Raw genomic sequence first — 22,995 nt, 5'->3', positions numbered from 1 at the left:
AGCATCTGAAAGCAGATTGCACTGCTACTTATATATTTAAAAAAAACAAAACCAAAAAACCCTGTGTTCCTTACTCAAATGGAAATGGCTTTCACCTGAAGGTAGAGTTTTGTTGAGTCTACACTTTTTAAGGGGATGTTGGCAAAAGCAGTCATGGTTAATAATCAAAGTGCTCTAAAAATGGAATTTGCATGTTTGTGAGAGGAAGCATGGGAAATAGACCTGTGCTGTAGGCTGGGAGGTAACTGTGTTCTCCTATTTCTAGAAAAGAGTGGGATCAATGGCTGCTAATGGGGCTGATTGGAACAGCAGTTGGGACACTGGGGGTTTTGATTCATCAGATAACTGAGTCTCATCAAATTGAAATGGGACCTGGTGGAAAATTACCTGCAGGTGAGCAAGAGTGACCTCTTCTATGTTTGTTTATTAGAAAACACACATCATGAAGGTTTAACTGACTAGAGGTTCTGTCTCTCTAGGTGGGTGTGGACACTAAATATCCTGTGGTGCTTTGTGTAGGTATGCTTTGATATATTGTGCAAGAACTTAACCTATAGTACAGTATAATGTTTGATGATGTTCTTGTCATGAGATTGATAAAGGCAGTCTTTAAAATACTCCTCTTTCTCTTCCCCCTTGTACCTAAGGGGCATGTGCTGCTTTAGGTATGGTTGATGTCCAAGGGAAGGGATTAAGTTTCTCTTAAGGTGCTCAGTGAATGTGGACCCAGTGTCAGATATGTTGTTTATTTGTGTGTCTGGGGCACCTATCTTTTGCTAATGCTGTAATAGATTATTGTTGAATGATTAATTTGTCCTTGATGGGTATCATCATGTCTGTGATAATTGGGATGGTGGTGGTAAAAATCACTGAGTGGCTAAAACCAATATAAATGTTAAGGCATCTCTGACACTGACTGGTTTTTCCTCTTACCTGTGGAGAGAACCAAGTGGTAAAATTTTTGCCTGGTTTGTGGTATCTATGGTAGATAGTATGAATAACAAAGAGCTTCTTGTAAGAAAGGGGCTTTGAGCTTTTATTCCCACTGAACCCTGACCAGGGGGAGTTGGGCACCCTGGCAGCTGGTGCTGGGGGCAGCCTGTGTAACCATCATCCATGGCATGCAGCCAGCAGATGCAGCACTTTATGCAGAGGGGGGGCCAGGGTCTGGGCTGACAGTGCTTTTGGGCTCAGCAACAGTGGCAAGGAGCTGCCAGAGCTGGTCTCCAGAACCTGGGGCAGAAATTACCCCTGAATTAGCAGAATTAGAGTGCTGCAGTTTGTGCCTGTTGCCCCCTGTCCTGTCGCTGGGCACCACTGAAAAGAGCCTGGCCCCGTCCTCTTGACACTCGCCCTTAAGATATTTGCAGACATCGATAAGGCCCCCTCTCAGTCTTCTCTTCTCCAGGCTGAACAGGCCCAGCTCCCTCAGCCGTGGGCCTTTCTCAGGCTTAACCTAGAGCAAGCTCCCCAGGGAGGGTGCAGCTCTGTAGGTTTGTGGCTGTGGGCAGTGCCTGTGACCTCTCGCTGAGGCTGGAGCACGGCAGATGGGCTCCTGGTCTGCACAGATACGGTGGGATAGCTGATGCTGCTGGAGTGCTGCAGCAGCTCTTTAGGAAGGGCAGACTGGGACGGTTAGGAGTGGCAGTTGCTCTGTTTTGTGGGAAAGCAGTGGGAATGCATGGAGCTCTGCCTTAGTACAGGTGAGAGTAAGCTGTGAGCTTGCAGATCAGGGTTGGAGGGCACGCTAATATGTGTGATGTTGCGGGTGTCTGCTATAGACTGCTGGCTCATGAAGAATTAGACAAGGCTGTCTTCAGGCAATTGAAAGAAGTCTCATGGTCCCTCGCCCAGATCCTTGTGGGATTCTTTAGCCAATCATCCCAATATCTGCTGGAAGGGCAACACAGCAGGGCACAAGCAATCCATTAAGTTTCTGGAGTGCATTGATAACAGCTTCCTGATAGATGATCAAGAAGCCAATGAGGTGACGTGCTCTGCTGGACCTTGTACTTACTGACAAGGAAAGACTGGCCAGTGATGTGAAGGTTGGTGGCAGCAGTGACCATGAGATGGTGACATGTGGGATCCTGAGATGAGGGGGGAAAAGCAAAAAGCAGGACCACAATTCTGGACATCATGAGAACACTTTAGTCTACTCAGGGATCTGTTGGAAGAATCCCAAGGGAGACCATCCTGGAGAGAATAGGGACCAAGAGAGCTGGTTGGTTTTCAGGGATTATCTCCTCCATAGTGAAGAACAATCCATTCCAATGAACTGGATATCAAGCAAAAGGTGGCAGGAAGCTCCTCACAAAACTCAAACATAGAAAGGAAGTGCACAAGGGGTGGAAGCAGGGACAGGTGACCCTGGAGGAATACAGAGACACTGTCTGAGTGTGCAGGGATGGGGTTAGGAAAGCCAAAGTGTACCTGGAATTGAATATGATCAGGGATGTTGAAAGGCAACAAGAAAGGAAGGTGGTGTTTACCAGTACATCAGCAGTAAAAGGAAGACTAGGAAAAACATGGGCTGGTTGTTGAACTGGGTAAGGAACTTGGTGACAAAGGACTTGGAAAAGGCCAAGGTACTCTGAGGGAGGTGGTTGATGTCATTGTGAGGCCACTCCCAATTATCTTTGAAAGGTCATGGAAACTGAGGAGAGAATCCTGAGGACTGGAGGAAGCCAGTGTCATTCCTGTCTTCAAGAAGGATCCAGAGAACTACAGGCCAGTCAACCTCATCATGACCCCAGGAAGATGACACAGCAAATAACCCTGGAAACCATTTGTAAGTGTATGAAGGACAAGAAGGTGATTGGGCATAGTCAGCATGGATTTAGTGGGTAACAATCTTGTACTAATGAGATGACTGGAACAGTGGATGTTCTTTATCTTGACTTCAGCAAGGCTTTCATCACTGTTTCCCATAACATCCTCATAAGACAAACTGGTGATGTATGGCTTACATAAGTGGTCAGTGAGATGGATTTAAAACTGGCAGAACTGCTGGGCTCAAAGCATTATAGTCGGTAGCACAAAGTCCATCTGGAGGCCAGTCAGCATGGGTGTACCCCAGGGGTCAATACTGGGCCAGATACTGTTGTGGATATCCTCACTAATGGCCTGGATGGTGCGTGTGCTGGGTTGACCCTGGCTGGATGCCAGGTGCTCACCAAAGCCACTTTATCACCTTCCTCTTCAGCCAGACAGGGAAGAGAAAGCACGACAAAAAGCTCGTGGGTCGAGGTAAGGGCAGGGAGCAATCAACTCAGCAATTACTGTCACAGGCAAAACACTCAACTTAGGGAAATTTATTACCAATCAAATCAGAGTAGGGTAATAAGAAATAAACCCAAGACTTAAAACACGTTCCCCACACCCCTCCCTTTGCTTCCCAGGCCTAACTTCACTCCCAAATTCTCTCCCTCCTCCTCCCCAGCGGTGCAGGGGGATGGGGAATGGGGCTGGGTCAGTCCATCACGAGCTGCCTCTGTCGCTCCTTCCCCCTCAGGGGAGGCTCCTCACACTCCACCCCTCCCCGTGGGAGACAGCTCTCCATGAATTTCTCCAGTGTCAGAACTTCCCATGGGCTGCAGCTCTGGGTCCCCAACGGGGTCACAAGTACTGCCAGCAAACCTGCTCCAGCCTGGGCTCCTCTGTCTACAGGTCCTGCCAGGAGCCTGCTCCAGTGTGGGCTTCTCACAGGGTCACAGCCTGCTTTGGGCATCCACCGGCTCTGGCATGGGATCCTCTGCGGGCTGAGGGGCACAGCCTGCCTCACAGTGGTCTTCACCACGGGCTGCAGGGGAACCTCTGCTCCGGCACCTGGAGCCCCTCCTGCCTCCCTCTGCGCTGGCCTGGGGGTCTGCAGGGCTGTTGCTCTCACAGTCTCACTCCCCTCTGGCTGCAGGTTGCTGCTCAGTTTATCCCCCCCCTTGCTAAATACGCTGTCCCAGAGGCGCTGCCGCCATCACTGATGGGCTCGGCCTTGGCCAGCGGCGGGTCCATCTTGGAGCCGGCTGGCGCTGGCTCTGTCAGACATAGGGGAAGTTTTAGGTTTTCCACGAGGAAAGCATATATAGTACTTGGAATATTATTTCCTTGGGGTTTCTTATATATAAACTATGTCTATGTTTATAAAATATATGAACAGTGGATGAATACACATGCATACATGTGTATACACATGCATTTGTATGCATATACATGCATGTGTGTATATACACACTAAAGTATAAATAAGGAATATACAGAACGAAACCACAGTTTGATTCCAGGGTACCACAACAACCATTACACATGCTGTTGGTCCTGTCATAATATAAAATTTGTCCTGTTGTATTAAACTAATACAAAGAGACACAGGAGGTAAGCTCTCACAGGCTCTGATATCGGTACAAACATGTAATTCCTGCCCTGGAAGGCCTTCCCATCTAAATACCACCTTCAGCTGCAGATGAGCAAAATTCATTTTCGCGCACTTTGCTGTTTGGGTGTGCGGCATGATGCGCTTGCAAAAGCCTGTATGGGACAGGCTGCCGGGAAGGCTGCGGTGGCTGGCTGTGACGCTGCGACCTCAGGAGTGGAAGGGCTGTGCTTGACCTGCACACACAGTGAATCGCTGCTGGGTGCTGGAGAAGGTGGCAAAGTGTGTGGGAGCTGAGGAGTCGTGGAGAACTGCAGTCAGAACAAGCACAGAGAAACAAACTGAAAACCCAGGGAGACTGAAATGTGTTTTTTAAATGTGAGAAGGCCTAGTATGAGAAATGTCCTTTTGGTTAAAATAAAGCGGGAAAGAGCTTGCTCACATATATTCTGTCTACTAGTAACAGCTGGAAATTTATGAAGGTAAGTACTGATTTAAGACTTTGAAGCCTTCATTCAGGCAAAATGTCTCCTGAAGACACCATATAGAGACACCATTTAGTGTTTCCTTGTGCATGTTCTTAAGGTCCTTTACCTCTGCTTCTGACCTGAAAAGGGCCTTGATGAGTAACAACGGGTCCTTTATAGTGTTTTTAAAGATGGGCAAGAAGTCCTGGAAAAAAGCCATGACTTGAATCTGAAAGTCATCGTTCACCTTACTGTTACTCATTCCCATCCTTCTAAAGAGCCTGCACTGCTTGCCTGTTTTGGTTTTTCCCTGTGGTACACATTCTGCCTGCAGAAATCTGTGGGGCAAAAGATGATGGAAAAGTAGGACGTGGTCTGTGGGTGCCAATGCAGTAATCTGTTTGCCAGCCGGGCAGGATGGCGACATTCACGTGAGCTGGCTGTGGTGGTTCTGTCGTCAGCCTCAGTGCTGGTAAGTGCTAAGTGTCCTACACAACAAGCCTGTAACGCTGTGATAAACCAAACCTCTTGCCCTTCCAAATACTGGTTAATTCAGTATTTCATTTAAAAACTCCCCTCTATTATACAACCCCATTGGAGCGGTCTGTCTTGGCCTTCGGCCTACGGCTGGATTCCACTGCCCGTAACTTGTATAAAAGTGTCTGGGGTGAAATCAGTGGTGGTGGCGATGCAATTTACACTTAGCATGTGGTGTTTATAAAATAAATACAAGTGGCAGCTGGTATAACTTGTGAAAACTCAGTGTTTGGAAGGGGCCTAAGCCAAAGACCATCAGTCCATATAAAAGTTACTGTTGGTTTTAGATTGATCTTTTAGCTGTGCTATGTGGGTATCCCTTGTAGCCCAGATCAGTACTTTTACAAGGCAGCAAGGCTAAAACATTGAGCGTTTCTGTCATTTACTGTCCTGCTGTGTTCAACTTAATTATAGACAGGCAATTAACAGCATAGGTGAGAGAAAAAGTGAATGGTTTACTGAACTTGTGAAATCCAGCAACAGTAGAAAAAGGGAGTTTGCTGTTATGTGAGTAATAACTGACTGGTTTTAAGCTATCTAAAGTCTGAACTGACAAACCACACAGGTTCACGTGTACACCCTGCCCCGCAGACAGCCTGTGCAAAGGCAAGAGGCTGGTTGCCTTCAGGCATCGGCAGGCATGGCAGGGTGCTGGGGCAGGGGCCCTCGTCAGCCGTTTTCTTCTCTCATTACCCCCAGTACACATATAGCAATGCTGTTGGGAGCTTGAATTTTTGTGTCTAGCCAGAAGTTATATGTGTATCTACATCATCTGTTAATTCTGGGAAAGTTTGTTTGTGAACAGAGCAAGGTGAGGGCTGGATTTAAAAACTCTGACTCATCTAACACATCAGCATCTAATGATTGTTGATTCTGTTTCTCTCTCTCTCTCTCTCTTCCCCCCAAGTTCTTTTGCCCAGCAGGGTCACCATTGGGCTTGCCAGAAATCATCGGGTATTTGAATGGGACTTCTATTCAACATTTTTGTAACATCAAGACCTTTTCAGGGACATTTGTCTCATGTGTGCTGGCTGTAGCCTCTGGGCTGTTCTACGGGCCAAAAGGTCCCATGATCCATTTGGGGTATGAAATAGCAGACAAAAGTTAAAGCTATCAGGCTGATGGTGTGGGTTTGCAATGTATGTCTTGGTGGCAACACTGGCTTAAAAAATACCCTGTGCTGGGAGTGCTTTTCACCTCTGCTGTCCCTTCCTTTGCATTAGCACAACTATTCATGCCATGCAGTGAAGAAAAACATTTTTCACTGTGTGTTTTAAATACTGGCTTGGTTCCCTAGTACGATTCCCTGTTGAGACTCAGCAAGTAGTTATCTGGACAACTGCAGTCCATTTTGTTTCTGAAAAGCAACCCATCCCACAGCTATGGCCTGCCAGCTCCTTTGCATCTCGTACAACTGCTTTTACTTACACCAAGTCTGTATAAAAATAAAGCCAGTCTCAAGTGGCTGTGCACAAAAGGGGCAACAATTTTACAGCCACCTTGCAGAAGTGCTGAAGTGGCTGTGTAAGGCACGCAGTGATGGACAGCCAGGCCCTTGGGACCCATGTTTCCAGCTTACGAACACGGCAGCCACCGGTGTCAGCTAAGGGCGACCGCAGAAACCAGGCACTGCTTCGCAAAGCTCTGCAGATGGCAAATTGCAGGTCAGGTTGGATCTGCTTGTTGTTCATGCAGTAGTGTAATACAATGTTTTCTAGGTAGGGAAAAGCAGACTTTATAGTCCGTTTGAAGGATAATGACTTTATCGCCAGCCCTTGCTATACACAAAGAAAGAGAATCCCCATCATGCTGTAGAAAGAAGGGGAAAGGACAGTTGCCCAGTCCTGCTCTGTAGGTCAGAGCAATTCTTAAAATTTGCTATGTTGCAATACAGCCAAATTTAGTAACTGCAGGCCAGGTTTTGGGCTTTGCTGTTTTGGTAAGTGAGATAGTTTCCTGTATTCACCATTTGGAGGAGAATCCTGCTGCACTTGATTACCACCATCATTAAACTGTATCTTGAGCAGAGATGGCAAAACTAGTCCCTGCTAATATGATACAGATTGTTTGTTGGCCGGTTTGCTGTTTTATTTCTGATCTTTTTTGGGTTTGGAAAGTATTCATCCCTGAGGTTTGTTCTCTTCCTCTTCACCACCCTGACCAAACCTACCCTCCTCCCCACGACCCTTTCACATTTGTTGTTACTCTATGGGTTTATATTTATTTATTCGTTTGGACGGAGGTGCAGCAACCTAGGGGATGACTCAGATGTTCAAAAATAGGAGTGCATGGTTAGTCAGAGGCAGCCACAAACCTTCCAGACAATGATTACCAAGGTTTAGCTCTCCCTTTAGGTATCTTTTGTTTTCTTTGCTTTCAGACATTTGTCTCCAGGAGCTCAGAGACTGCAGCTGTAATTTTTTTCCCCCTTTGTGCTGGGTTGGTAACAGTGATGCATGAGCCAAAGGATTGAATCATATTTCCATGAAGAAAGTCAGCATGGTATTAACATGATGCCTTTTTAAAATGTAGGAATTAAGAGCTAGTTTAATTTAATTTATCTGGAACCATCCACCATTTTTATTAAACATAAACACACGTAAGTTGCTAAAAGCCTCTGAGACATTCATTAAGGCTCCTAATTTAAGTCTTGTAGAAAAGTCTTCCAAGACTATACAATGAATAGTTTTTTCTTTTCACTAAGGGTTTGGATTCCCTCCCCCTCCCCTTTAAATGTAGTTTGAAGTGCTGCCTGGGAACACACTGTAATAATTTAAATCATTACACACATTCTGTTAGAAGCAGAGCTGTTCTGGCTGCCATGGTTGTTAACCTGGGAACAGATGACTGAAATGATGGACTGTAGTCTGATGTGTCACCACACTTGGGCAGACATTAACATGCAGTTCTTCAAAAGGCATTTCATGGTCTATCATCACAACACTTCTCTCAAAAGAGACATTTAAGTCTCTGAGTCAAGAATCTGAAAGTCTTTAGTAGCCTTCTCCTTTATGTCAACAGGACTTTGCATATTTGAAAGATGTGTTCATGTTTTCCGTGTTTAAATCTGTTGAAACCAATCTAGGTTTGCTGCTGCACGCCAGCTAGGGCTCTGCCCTCCTCTGCCTATAATCGTGGCTGATTTATGAATAATTTACTGAAGAGTGCTCTCAATTATACAACATCACTTTTAGTGCTCTCCTGGGTTCTGGCCTGAGACAGCTGCAGTCAGACACCCTTGGCGTCCACCTCCTGATCTTCATCAGATCTTGGAATTCAGCTGATAAGTGATGGGCAGAGCTGTGGGGCCCTGGGGGGGCTGCCCCACCACCCACCCTTGGTGCCCCGGGGGTGTGCGGCAAGTCACTGTTGAGCCCATTGCATCTGGAAGGGGAATACAGGTACCGCTCCAGCAATCTTTCAGCCTTCCTGCTGTTTGTCACTTTGGAATGGGGAAAAAGCCACCTGCTCTAATTGAAAATAAGTTGTTTAATTAAACAAAGGTCTTTAGTTAAAACAAAGTTCACAAGTTGCTTTATTGAATGCCTGTGAAATAATATGTTAATACTGAAGACCTTCTCCCATTGCCTTCTGGGTTGTAAAAGGAGGGAGAAAGATGCAGGATTTTTACACATGGCCTTTATCCTCAAATCAATGATGCTGTCCCAGGGAAAAAAAAAGAGATGATGGAGATTGCACAATGTGCCTGGGGGGCCCTTGCTGTATTTTTCTAGTTTTGAAAAAGTAAATTTTTTGTGACACACTTTTAATATGGCTCTTCTCTGCTCATGTGTGTCTGAGATAACTCTGGTAAGCTCTCTTTTGTGAAATCAATGAGATTAGTTTCCAGACAAAGAAATTACAAACCAGTTTATGTCTTCTGGACGGTATTTATTGTCATCTTGACATACAAACTTCTATACGATACCATTTTTTTCTTAAAGCAAGGAAAAAATGAAAGAGCCCCATGTGTTAATTTCCCAAAGAAATACAAAGAATTCAAATGAACAGTCACTGTGAACTATCTGTAGCTTAAAAGATAATCAAAGGGAAGATATGGACTCTCTTTTGCCTTTAGCCTTTTAAGATCGGTCATTTAAATAAATCTGAGACGTGCTGGTTAAGCAAAATGTTAGTCATGGAAGAAATTGGCAATTGCAGTAAGAGAAGCAGCGAGAACTTTTGTTTTTCTCTGCAGCATCCAGTTATAGTATAATTAGAAAGAAGTGCTAGCTTGCAGTTGGGAGCCATCCTGGGAGAGACAAATTCTGTGGGAGTCCCCTTCACAGAGGGAGTTGCTGGTGAGCAGCAGAGACAAATTTCAGTCCGAGTGAGACCTTGCTTCTTTACAAAGACCAGGACAAAAGACTTCCACTCTCCTGGTATCTTTTGGAGTTAAGTAAGCTCAAGAGATGTACGCTCTCGGAGTACAGTCACAGGCAGAGGTATAACTCAGCAAGCGTTAGGATACTGAAGGATCTTAAGGCATCCCTCCATCGGGCAGCTGTAATGGATGTGTAGGAGGGGTCCAATTTCATTGTTGATACTATTGGTGGGATACATAGCATGTACAACTGATAGGAGAAAGAGGTTGAAGACATCCAAGCAAAGCTTGCCCAGCTTTTACTGTGGCGTGCAGTACCTTTTGAGTTCCCTGCTGCTGGAAACAATGTCACTGTGAAGATACGATATGATATGTCAGTAAAAATCCACACACAAGGGTATCTTAACTCAGCGTTTGTGAGTTGGGAAATACCAGACATAAAGTTGCCTGTGTAGCTTTACTGGAGGGCTTTGTTAAGGGCTTTGACACATGAACTCTCTAATCTTTTCCCTTATTTTCTGTCCATTATTCTTGTTGCCACCCATCTTTGCACTGATAACATTTGTGGACACCACAGAGAACACAAAAGGGCCCTCTGATGTTTTAGAGATTACTCTGGTCTGTTTAAAGTTTTTTGCTAAGAACTTGGCATTTCTTAATCTTAAAAATACTCAAGCATTTTGTATGCTTGTTGACTTCAGCTAGTACTTGAATGCTCAGCATTTCTGCAAATTATCCCTGAGGTCTCAGGTAGCACATCCAGAGGATGCAAGCTTTATAAGCTGGTGAGCGCTAGTGATTAGTGCATTATATGTATCAGCATCACCCAGTATCCCCCCAAAGCCTGGATTTGAATCTATTTTCCAAGGCAGAATTAAAGTATAATTTTATTTCCTCTTTCTATATTTTTCCCTCTGTTTTGCATACTGTGGCCTTCCTTAAAAATGCAACTTTTGTCTGATGCAAGATGTCGTTTTCATATAATGAACTGGGTGCTTTGGAAAGAAAATGGTGTTGTGTGTGGGAAAATAAATAATAAGAGTATAAAGGAAGTCTGTCCTTTAATGCCTTTCTTTACAACACTATGATTAATTTTCTTTTTTCTTCCTTTTTCTTTTTTTTTTTTTTTCTTTTTCCTTCACTGTAACTGGCTTACAGTGCAGATCTCTGCCATTTGAGCTCCTAGTGCAGCTTACAGCAACAGAAGTTTGTTGCTGTTCAGGGTGTATGTGAGCTGCACGCCTTCACAGGGAGGGAAACAAGGCATGTGTGCTCCCTGTGGATTTCTCACACATTTGCAAACTGAGGCAACGTGTTGAGCCTGCAGGCTCTGGGGCTGTACTCTCATTCTGTAGTGAATCCCAAGCTTTCTTACCTTTTTCCCCGCAGTATTTCACCCTTGTGACTGCACTGCTTCCCAGGTGTGAAGTGGCATGTCTGCCCGGCCTCAGTCAGGCTGGTTCAGCAGCTGGCTGGTATGGCGTGGTGGTCCCTGCACGATGTTACAGAATTGAGGGTTTTGTCAAGGCTGGAGGTGAAGACGGATGGATCTCAACTCAAATCCTAGAGATGCAAGGCACTATGATAACCCCAAAATAAACCAACAAGTCTTTAAATTCAGCCCCGTAAAACCAGCTTTGACAGGAAACGGTGTTTATGGAGGTATTTCATTTCTGTTTTTTTCCCATTACCTGGATTTTGCCTCTTCTACTTGTTGTAGGTGCAGTTTCATTACAGCTGGGGCGGGAGCACGCGTAGCTTCAGTATTTTGTGCCCCCATTGGCAGCGGGGTCTTGTTCACGTTAGAAGTGTCTTCATTCTGGGACATCAGACTGGCCTGGCAAACCTTCTTCTACTGCTTGATGGCTACGTTGACCACAGATTTACGGTCCTCTTCCCTCTATGGGTTTGTTTACAGAGGTAATTTTGGATTTTTTGAAGCAGAGAAAATAATTATATTTTGGGTATGTACCGTGTGGGTGTGGGAGGAAAGAGGTGCAGTATTTTAGGTTTGTCTCTTTCAGCATTGTTGCTGGGGGAGTAGTGGGGAAGGGGGGCTGAGAAGGGGAAAGGATGGTATATGTACAATTATTAGATCAGTGGATACAGAAGCCTTCATACTTGGCATCTTTTAATCACTTAGATACAATACAGAGTTGTTTTGTTCTAAACTGAAGTGAACAAAGCATCTACTGTTTGCTTATTAGCTGATCATGTAAGTTGTTAAGATAACTTTCTGTATTGGTGCTGGATAGGAGAGGGCTACTTTAAAGTAAAAGAAGAAGCAGATAAGCTCTTAAATAGGGTGTCCTCTTCTCCTGTAGTTGGCTTGAGCTCCTTGTTGTTGCTGCAGGCATTGCTGTACTGTGCTTACAGATTAAACATTTGAAAATATGTAATCATTGTTTGTTCCTGGTTGCACAACAGAGGTGACCTTCAATCTCAGCTACGTTTACTTGAGTCCTTCCAGCACGACACAACCTTGACCTTTGAATTTTATCTTGTGTCTGCCTAAAAGTAGTTGTTTTTGTTATGTCTTTCGCTCATTTTTATTGCAAGGTGATTCAATAGTGACGTGCAAGTATCATGATCTTCACTTCTTGCCTAAATATTCTTCTTTGTATTTGACTTGAAGATCAATTAGAGAGCTAGAGATAAAAACCTGACCTGAATCCCAGTCCACTTTTTGCTACTAATTCAGTTTTTCCTAAGGTAATTCCCTGATCACTTTAATTGCTCACTGAATCTCTTCTGACTTGTATCTCTCTAGCAATGCAGAAACCAGAGATTATGGTATTTTCCACAGGTAGGCATAGCTTGGCTGGGAAAATGGGCAACATTTTTTTGTGTGCATGCTGCCTGATACAATGATTTTCCATATGCTGTGCAAAAATATTTGGGGTATATTTCCTTTACCACAAGTTTAGCTGGGGCAAGTGTAGAAGACATTGGTTTTCAACCCAGATTCTTTGTGTCGACCAGCTCATATTGCAGCCCCCCAAAAAGTTGCAGTGACACAACCAAGAAGATAAAAATCTGTGGTGGAAAGGTGAGACTACACGGACAGGGAAAAGGTCAGGCTTTCTGAAGGCTTTCAGATTCATTGCTGAAGCTAATGTATTGTGTAATGAACAGCTGTGTGCACAGGGAGAGTGGATTCACCTCAACTGCTATTTTAGAATAAGCGTTGCTCTTTCAACACTCCTTTCAGGTTGTTTTCTGAAAAGAGAAGTGGATTCTGTCTCCTTCTTTTCTCTCTTAGTGTCATTAGAGGAAAAAGATAGCTAAAATTATTATCACCATGACTTCTGGCAGGGTTCAATAGTTCTTGGCTCTCAATGCAGTGCAGATAACCAGAGATATTTTTGTTTCACCAAACACAGGGCTCAGGGGGAAATTTTACTTCTTCCATGTTTTGTGGCATTAACCAACACAGTTTACGGTGGATAAACTCCGAGTTGAAAGGTTGTGGTTATGTTTCTCAAGAAAACTATTTGTTTGCTTTAGTTTCATACTACCTAGCATAATGTTACAAGGGGGGTTTATTGTACTCCAGAGCATGAGATTTGCAGGAAGCTTCACTTTATTTTTACATAGACCATTGGATTAGTTGTAGAAGTGAAACTTGCTCTGTAGGTAGCAGATTTTTCTTGATGACTGGCCAAAGCCTGTGGCTGCTACTACAACAAAAACAAACAATACACTGTGCAACCTTTCATTCCCAGTGCATGGAGCACTCACATGTACATGCACAGTACTTTAAAACAAATATCCCAGTATATCTTTCCCTTAGGAAAAATGGAGGCAGGGAGAGAAAACAATAAAACCTTGTATGTCCATTTTTAGTTTTAGTGCAAGTTTGGAATTAAGTAGAATATAATGCAAGACACCTGGGTCCTGCAGTAAATAAACCAGATTTTTTCTATTTTAAATTAAGCTACTTCTCGCTGAATTTCAACATGTTAAATATTAGAGCTCTTTAAATCCTTTGGAAAAGGATGGATTTTGTTGCAGCTATTGGTAAAAATAGCATTATTAGTTTTGCTTAGTACTTAGAGTACCGACATATGTGATGGTTGTAGTCCTGATTATAAGGCACAATATGCCTTACATCTCTCCCTACTCCCTGAGAGTGTATCCTGCAGGTGTTGGGCTGCTTCTGCCTGGGAATAGCTGCTGGGATTCTTCCTCTTCCAGACCCAGTTTCTCAGTCCATAGCACCCAATGGACCAACTCTTCAAGCTTGGCTGGATGGAAGGCTGAGAGTTTCTCCATCTGCTACCCCCAAGATTATACCAGTTTAGGACTTTTTTTCAGACAACCCTTTTTACCAGGTAGTTTTTTTGAGCATTTTGTAATCTCTTACTCTGTCCAGATCCTAATCTTGACAAAAAGCTGTATAAGTCCAAGTCTGGGCTAGGGAAATAATATCCTCACAGCTTGTAATAGATTGCCACCAATCTGTTGACCCCTCTTTGTTGGCTGGAAGATAAAATTAAAACATGCTATTGCTCTCATCCTTAGTGCTTGTTGAGTAATCAAGCAGAAAATTCAATAACTATTCCAGCTGCCAGTTTATATTCTATATGTTGTGATTTGTTTTTCTGCGAGTTGTTCCAGATCAGCATCAATTTTCACAGTTTTACTTAAATAAATTTACTTCTAAATTATCTCAATGCACATGGATGCAGGTTGACACAATATATGAACAGTGAGCAAAGCTCTGGTTCAGCAGAGTCTTTTGAAGTGTTCATTAAGGCCATTATATCATGTTACTTGGATGTAACCTGAAATGCTGAGTGCTTGTGGTAACTGCAGTGCATCACAGAGTTTCCTGCTATGTGTGCCAACACCAGTGTCTACCTGCTGGTTCCACTCCTGTGAGATGTACACCATCTCTCATGAGATCAGCTTTAAGTTAATTAGCTGAGCTCCCTAAACCACAAGGAAAGATTTATTTCCTGTATGGGAATCACTTTGTGGTATCAGGTTTTGTAAGAGAGGGTGCAATATGTCATGTTACTGGCAGGATGCTCAGAACATTTTTTTCCCTTTGATTCAGGTTAAGAACTTGCTGGACATGAATGTCTTGGCCTTCGTTCCACCCGTCTTCCTTGGAATGCTTGGAGGTCTTCTGGGAGCTCTTTGTTTCCCTAAATGTAAAGATTAATGAATTAGGTATGCGGTTCTTTAATTCAATTCCAAAAGTATCCCTTAGAAAAACAAGCAAGCTGTTGGAAACTGTGCTCACTCTTGTAAGTAAATAATATGGTTCTCTTCATTATATAATATTTACAGTGTCTAATGAGGGAGGTCATAAATTGGATGTATGGAAAAGTGGATCTGACCTGCTGGTACTTGATAACATGCAACAGATTACAGCAAACATATGGATTTCCAAAGTACATATAGGTATTTGATGTTGGTGGGTATATAAGAAATGGAGAAGAGATTTTTTTTTTTTTTTATGCTTGAAGTATTTTACCTGTAGAGTTGCTCTTACACTGCTGCTCTACTGTGATGGTACTACACCATCTTAGTGACACGTGGCAGTTATGTTGGTGTGCTTTTGCATTTATTTACAATCTACAGAGGGCTGTCACAAGTAGATTTCATCAATTTTTCTCCATTTTTCCTTGCTAGTGATTGATCCTCTCATTACCCCACACAGCTTGCTGGTGTAGCAGAACCAGGTGGGCATCCTCCTCCACACCTCCCCACCTGGGCACTGTTTCAGCTGTTATGTTGGAAAGAACAATTAAGACACTATAACCATAACTATGTGTATTTTTGCCTCAAGACAAAATACGAGATTTCTTCCTGGTTTAAGAAGAATGCACACATGAAGAATAAATGGTTTAAGAGGGTTTAAAAGTTATGGATAGGTACACAAAACTTTCTGGAGCTAACTGTGTATCTGGAGTCAGTTATCCCTAGTGGTTACTGATGGAGGTCAGCCTGGAGTCTCAGATTTCCTGGGGAGGCATGATGGGCCCATTTTACTACTAAGCTTTGGAGTTTCCATTTGGCATTTATGACTTTGGGGAGGGTCATGCCATTGGAATGAAAAGGGTATAGACAAAAGGTTCCCATATTTTGAACATTTTCATAATTTTCAATTCTGTGCTTTGGTTTTAACTAAGTATGTTATTAAATGTGGAGGAAGGAAGCTTTTGGAGCTTTTCTGCTGCACTTTTAGTAAATAGTGCAAATCTGGGGTTCTCTGCAAGTTTCTCTAGTGAACAGCTGCTTGTCATAATTTTCCTGGTTTTCCACCATTTTTGAGTAAGTGTTTCTGAGGAGTTTTCAGACCTTCTTAGGTGTTGAGATGACCTTGGGAAATTGGTGCACACTGAAGCCCCTTTCTTCTGCCCTCTCTTAGGCAGACTTGCCAGTATGGTTTATGTAGGCGATGTATGTTTTTTTTTATATTGTTTACTTTTTTTCCCTCTCTCGTGGAGAGAGGGTTGCTCTACTGTAGACGAATGGGCTGGCCACATAGGTGCTCTCCTCCCATCAGCCCAGACATGCCTTCAGTGGCCCCTGCTCTGAGCCAACAAAAAGACATACGCTTCAGGGAAAAGCAATAATGTTGGTGTGCATCAGTGACCTAGATGATACTGGGAGGAAAACAACTGGTATTTTAAATACGAGAGGAGAAACTTTTGGATCCAAAAGTGTGAATAACAGTAGATTGAGGCACATGGTCAAGTCTCTGCAAGCTCGCCACAGACTGGTACAGGGCTGCATATGTTTCCCATCGGTTGCACTATTTCTCGTCTCGTTACGGTCTGAAAGAGTGGATTTCATTCAGTCCTGGAAAGCTCTGGGTGCTGCGGCACTGCAGCTCCTCTTCCTCTGCCTGGTCCTGCCTGTTGCGACGAGGGTCAACCTGCTCGTTGGGTTCCCTCGTAGGCACATCGGAGGTGAATCGTGACCTGCGGCAGGAGGAGGAGGCGGGAAGGAGGCGGGATGCCCGGGAAGGGGCGGTGCGGGAGCAGGTCCATGCCATCGAGACCAGAGGCGTTTAGCTCCTCTTAGCGGCAGGATGCCGGCGTGTCAGTCTGCAGCCGCGTCTGCTCGACATCTCGCCGAGCGGTGACACCTTGAGGAAGCTCACTCGAAGCTTTTTGCTTCCACGTTCGGAGGACTGGGTAAAGGGCGGTAGGGAAAAGGGGTTTTCTCAGCTCTAGGGAGAGTCTTTCCACTGCCCAGCCTTCTTTCGTTGTGCTACAAATTTGTGCCCAGGTCTTGCAAAGGATTTGGCGCTTTGTGCTGTAGAGCGCTGCAGTGGGACATCCTGACAAAAATCCAGTTTTCAAACCAGCAGGATGAGGAATAGAGTCCCATGTGTGATTCCCATTAGCCCTGTGTAGATGCCACGGTTTCCAAAGGATCTCTGTGTGTGAGGGGTCAGGTTTGTAACAATTACTATTTTCATAATTTGGAGCTGGAGCTGCGTGTTTGATAGCTGCTTCTCCTACTATTGGGAAAGGTTTGGCTTTCTCATAGTACATTACGAAACCCATGCATAAACTACTTAAACACATAAAACCCACACAGTTCCTTGTTACTTTTTGGAAAAAAAACCACCAAACCCAAACAAACCACAACATAAGCCAATGAGACCCAGTATCTTAGAAGATACTATAGGACCAAACATCAGCTAGCGAAGATTTAGTGTCAGACAAAGAAAATGCCTCCTAAGAGTTATTGTATATTGTTTATGAGTAGTGCCTTACTGACTCCAACAGTTCATGCAGTGGTTAGCACCTTGCCAGATCATACCTGAAACTGGGAGAACAGCATGTGTTTTGTAGGGCTGTAGTGCTTACCAGAGCTTTTCTGTTTGTATACTTTTTCTTCATCCTGTAAATGTTTTTTTAAAAATACTGATTTTTTACATTAACTTTGTAGCATGAACTCTTATTCAGACTGTTTTTCCTTTTTATTAGCTCTAGAAGATCCTGCTCAGGTCACAGTCCTTATTTTATTATAACTTGGCAAAAAACTTCAGGAAAAAAACTGTTTGATCTGAGAGAGAAGCATAGATTTTTTTTTAATAAACTAACATAATCAGGCAACTGAGAGAAACTGTGTCACAGTGACTTTAACCAAAAATAATCTTGTATAAACCAGTTTGCCTTTAAACTTGGAAAGAACCCATCACAGTGTCTTCCACACCCACAACATAACCCGAAGTACCATTCCTTTGACTGGAATTGAATATCTAATCTTCAGCCCATAGATTAGGCAAAGCCGTCTTCCTAAGTGCCCTTCTGCCCCTTGGCCTGTGTTTGCTTCTCCTCAATTCATCACCTTTCTCTCTGTGAGGAAATCACAACGTAGATAATGTTTTGCCAAGAATCTGGCAGAGCTATCTTTCTTTTTCTATTTTTTTAATCAAGTTGACTAATGCTTCTGTTCCAAAAGCTCAGTATTTCCATGGGCAGGGTGGACAATTTAAGGATATATGCATATATACTTATATATTAAGCTGTCAAAACTTTAAAAGGTTGCTTGAGAAGATTAATTTTTTTTTTGTCTACCTAGCTGTGAAGATAGGCTACTATTTTAAATATGTAGCCACTGGCTCCAGGCTAGCTGTCCTTCTAGCTCCCTTTGGACTTTGAGGCTTTGGCAAAAAATTGACCTGGGTTTGAACTCTCTCAGAGTTAAGTTTTCAGAAACAAAACCTGACCTGAGCTTTGTGAAGACTGAACTGCTCCCAGTTTCATCTATCTCTTGTAGATGTGCTCTGCACATAAGCTTATAATCTTTGAGATACAGGGAAACAAAGGCTTGAGATACGATTGTCTGACAAATCATTACAACTGCACACAGCTGAATCTCAGCTTGAGGGTGTCTATAAATGTGCTATCTGAGCTCTTTTATAAAAATCCACAGAGTGCGTGAAATATGGTTGTGTGTTCCAGTAGTTTTTCTCCAGATGTCTACTGACATTTTTTTAAAATATTTTTTGTTTTTTGTTTTGGATGTATCTTCATTTATTTAGAAATGTGAATTAATCTCAGCTAAGATAAAAACCTTAACATTAGTTTTGAATGAAATATAGCTTTGTTATATTGAACTATGCTGTATTGAAAAATATGTGTAACTGAAATAGTCCTCTCATGTGAAAAACACTTTTGCTCTTGATGTATGCAAAGCAGCCAGTGAAAACACCTTCTGCTGTGCTCTGTTTCAAACACTTTTGGTTTCATTCATGTTTACTTCAGAATGGGTATACGGAAAGCTAGTAGAAAGACCTGTTAAAGTCCCTTCGTCCATTTGGATTGCAATGTCTGTGTGTCTACTGTGTAGTATGTAATCTGCTTTAGGCATTAGAGCTGTCAGGTATTGCTAGGATGTCTAGGAACTTCCTTCTGTCGATTGACTGAATGTTAGTCCTTTCAAAACGTTCTCCTTATAAGAGAATGGAAGCAATAAGTTTGCAAGTTAGGAACAAGTCTTTAGCTGTTCATTCTAACAAGGGACTTTAAATTTGCATAAATCAGGAAGCAATTTAAATTGAAGCAGTGATTGTTTTTGACATACAGCAGAATTTGAAGTACCAACCAGAAAACTAGGTCCTTAATGAAAGACACACAGATCCCGGATCCGTGCTGTGCACAAGTTGCAGTCTCAGGCCAGTAGCCTGCAAGAAGCTGGAGACCCAACTCTGGCTGGGTCTCCACTGGCTGCCGTGGCGCCTGGTGGGGAGGCTGGGCATGCATAGAGCGTCCCACATGCTGCAAGTCTTTCTGGAGGTAGCGGTGGTCTCTGGTAGCTACAGAACTGGTGGCCAGTTGCCTAGTTGCAAGTCCAGTCTCTGAAGTTAGAAAGGATGAATCTGGGCCTTAACTATTGCTTATGAGCAAATGCTGATCTTCTGGGATATGTGGGCAATACAAAAGGACAATTTCCTTGTGGTAGCTGCTGCCATTAGTGCTTTTAGACACTTTTCTTTCTGTTTTTGTCTGTTTCTACATCTCACAATAGTCTGTTTACTTATTTTAATGCCTGCAGGTATGTACGACAACTGTTACAGTATATTTACCATATTTCTTTCCTTGCACTCCAGTCATGAGCATAAGAAGCAACCAGCTAAGAAACAATGCAGAAATGTAAGTGGGGAGAATCACCAGGAACATAGCTATGTAAATATTATCTATGAACCATTTCTCCTAGTTAGTTGTTACAAGGATTTGGGATGGAAAAATTCAAAGGTGCATCAGAGCCGAATGTTTAAAATGAATTCCTGTAGAGACAAGAATCACACTTAATCTTTTAATCACTGAAATTTAATCACACTTAAACCTTTCCAGTGAGAGACATTTGCCATCATGTCAAATTAAAGAAAAAAAAAAGGGGGGGGGGAAGTAAGAAACAAGAGTGAGTTAAACGAAAAGGGCCTGAAACATGGCTGTATGTATCACACAAGCTCTTTTTCAATTTAGAATCCTAATTTTGCTTTAAAAGGTGTATAGACTTTACAGATAGGTATATAAGCTTATAGGAGACAGATGGTGCTTTAGCTGGAAATCTGAAACTGGAAACTGGTGAAAAACTTTTGTTATCCTCAGCTTCAGTGAGGATATTGGCTGAGGGACATGGTTTGATCTCTATACAAGAACGCTGACAGGTAAAAACACCAGAGCACATGCCACTACAGCAGAAACTGTAATCCAGACACTTAAAATGACAAACGTTGTGTTAATAAACAAGCAGGGAATAGGTGGCTGAATGGCTAAGGATTTTGTGGGTGATGCAGTTGAAGAGATCCTTGAATCTGATACAGGTTTTGCAGTCCATGTTCCTTTCTTGAGAAATACCTATAAGGAATCCAGAGGAAGTAAAAAAAGAATTGCTCAGATTAAGGTTAAATGACAGCTTGATTTCACAGTTACTGCAAAAAGTCACTACCAACTTCTAGTTTTACAAATTCATAAATTTGCAAAAATTATGAATTCCTCCTTCCAGGTGGGCAGCGTCACATATATTGCATAAGAACTGTAAATACTGAATAACTTGCCATTGCTGAGTGGACCCTGAATAGTTTATTAAGTATATAGAAAGCAGACATACTTTTCTATTCTTGCTCAATTCTGGACTGTCACTTGACTTGCAATACCTTGTTCAGTATTGTTTGCTATAAAATGTATTTACATATTCTTTATAAAAGCAAACTTTGCACTTAGCACCAGGATTTGGTGACTATGGCTCTTTGGATTGGTACAGGAAAAGCCCTTTTCCTCACCCTGACAGCCTTTTTTATTTTAAGGACTAAAGGCTTGCAAAATGTTATTTTTCAAAACAAAACTATTTTTGCTCTAAAGGAAAAACATCTGAAACCATGATAATTTAATTGCTTTTTTTTGACTGTCTCTGAATCAAAAATAGTCAGGCTGATCCAACCTAGAGGCTAAATGGTCTTAGTGCCAATTTTTCATTTGGTGTGGCTACAAGTTATAAAGAGTACATGCTGTTGAAAATGGATAGATCTGAAGGAAATTAAACACCAAATCGTTCTGGACTTTGCAAGGCTATGCGTGTGCTGAAGGTAGGGATAATGTTTCTAGGAAGCTTGTAATAAAGTACAAGACTAAACCTGAAAAAGAAGTTTCTTCACTGTTCTCCTGTTCTTAGACATTTAAAAAGGGAATTATGTTTGCAGTTAGGACCATTTAGATTTGGCTCATCTTGGTGTGATCTGAGGTTCTTAGTCAGTGCTCCAGAGATAGGTAAGTATCATTAACCTTTGGAGATCCAACAAGTTAGTAATAGGCACCCTTGCTGCTTTAAGTTATCTAATAAGAACTATGTAATGAAAAAATTGTAAAATGTTTTTGTCTTTTGTGCTGATCCAACTCAGTGAAGTGTAAGGTTTTTTTCATTTAAAACATGACAGTATAAGAGCTACAGCCCCAGATGAGGCTGTATGCGGCTATGTCAGTAGGACAGTGCTTCCTTCTAGCATAACATCCTCATAAATTTATGCTGGAGCGGTCCTTTTAGTAGCATGTTGTAGTGCTTCCAGCAGGCCTTGATATTCCTACGAGGAGGAATAGGAGGTCATAGGGAGGCAGGAGAAGGAGGTAAAGGAGCAATGGGCTTCTTCTGTTAGCAGGTCTGGGTACAACACATGTATTCCTGCAGCATGCAGTATGGCAGTGCAGTCCTCCTATTGGCACCAGGGAGAAATCTGTCTTAACTAACTGTACTGATTTCAAGTGGAAAGAGAGTTAGTGGTACAAAACCCTGCGTGTAAACAAGTACTATGTCTCCACCCTCTATGCTTTGTTCTTCTTGCTCAACCATGTATTTTAATTGTAAAATAATTTTCTTTTGTTGTTTCTCTCTCTGTTACTTTGGCATTGCTGCAAGCTTCAAATTGCCTCTCGGATGTGTGGGTTTTTGTGTGCGCACTTCTTTAATGGTAATAGACATTTATATAGAACTTGAGCCTTTGCTATAAGTGGGTTACACAACCATATGACTTCTAAAGCAGGACGGAGTAGTAAGTTTTTTTATTTTTTATTGACGATTATGAATTTGGAATATATTCTTGTTGGTGTCGTTGGATTAATGTAAAAAGCAAATACAGGATTGGGAAGTATCTTGTGTTCCTCTGGTTGCCAATCTGGGGTCTGGAATAAATTTTCTTGTACTAGATGTTGGCAGCATTTTAAGTTTTCCTTGTAGTTCTGAGCAGGGAACTGAGTTCAGGTGGGTCAAATACCACAGATCTCCTGCTCTTTGTTCCAGAAACAGAGTTCATAGTGTTACTGTTTAGGTTGTGGTGATGTCGAAAACATGCTGGATGCTTTCCAGACTGGAAGAAGAAAGTCGTACCTGCTTGAAGAGTGCAGTTGCTCCAGATGACAGAGATTGAGAAGGTGGCTGGTCATGGTCAGCATGATAACCGGCAGTCTAGGTTGCAAGATGTTGAAATAACTAGTGCCAGTATTTACTGAAGGAGGGCTTTAAGAACGTGTTGGACAAATATCTTTTAGGTGTGGTTTGGGTATAGCCTATGCTGCTGTGCAAGAGGAAACCTCCAAGTCCTTCCAGTTCTCCATGTGCTCTCCTGTGCAAAGCTTTCTAACTGCAAATGCATCTGTCAGCTTGGGACACTGTGCGTACCCACTGAAGGTGTTCATCAGGAATGATAAATTTTTGGTCTGCTAATCCTGTTTTATAGTGTTACAATGATATGTGATGGATAAGGAGACCAAGGCCTGGCTGGGAATTTTAATCAGATTTTTTCCCTCTGTTTTCCGGTTTTAGGCAGTCTA

At 42.7% G+C, this 22,995-nt stretch overlaps 1 protein-coding gene across 1 annotated transcript in view; it reads left to right on the top strand.

Annotated features, from left to right (window-relative positions):
- Positions 1-22,995, top strand: part of LOC308060263 (chloride channel protein D-like) — a gene marked incomplete at its 3' end in the record, with an annotated part of 90,305 nt that overhangs the window by 10,536 nt on the left and 56,774 nt on the right. The window contains 8 exon segments of the mRNA XM_080378729.1: positions 266-346; positions 348-456; positions 6,263-6,456; positions 8,568-8,660; positions 11,418-11,661; positions 14,760-14,836; positions 14,838-14,952; positions 19,727-19,824. Of these exon segments, the coding sequence (XP_080234855.1) occupies positions 266-346; positions 348-456; positions 6,263-6,456; positions 8,568-8,660; positions 11,418-11,661; positions 14,760-14,836; positions 14,838-14,952; positions 19,727-19,824 (1,011 nt within the window).

This window comes from Falco punctatus (assembly GCF_963210335.1).
Source record: "Falco punctatus genome assembly, chromosome: 3".
NCBI lineage: Eukaryota > Metazoa > Chordata > Aves > Falconiformes > Falconidae > Falco > Falco punctatus.
This window is presented reverse-complemented; position numbering and strand designations above follow the sequence as displayed.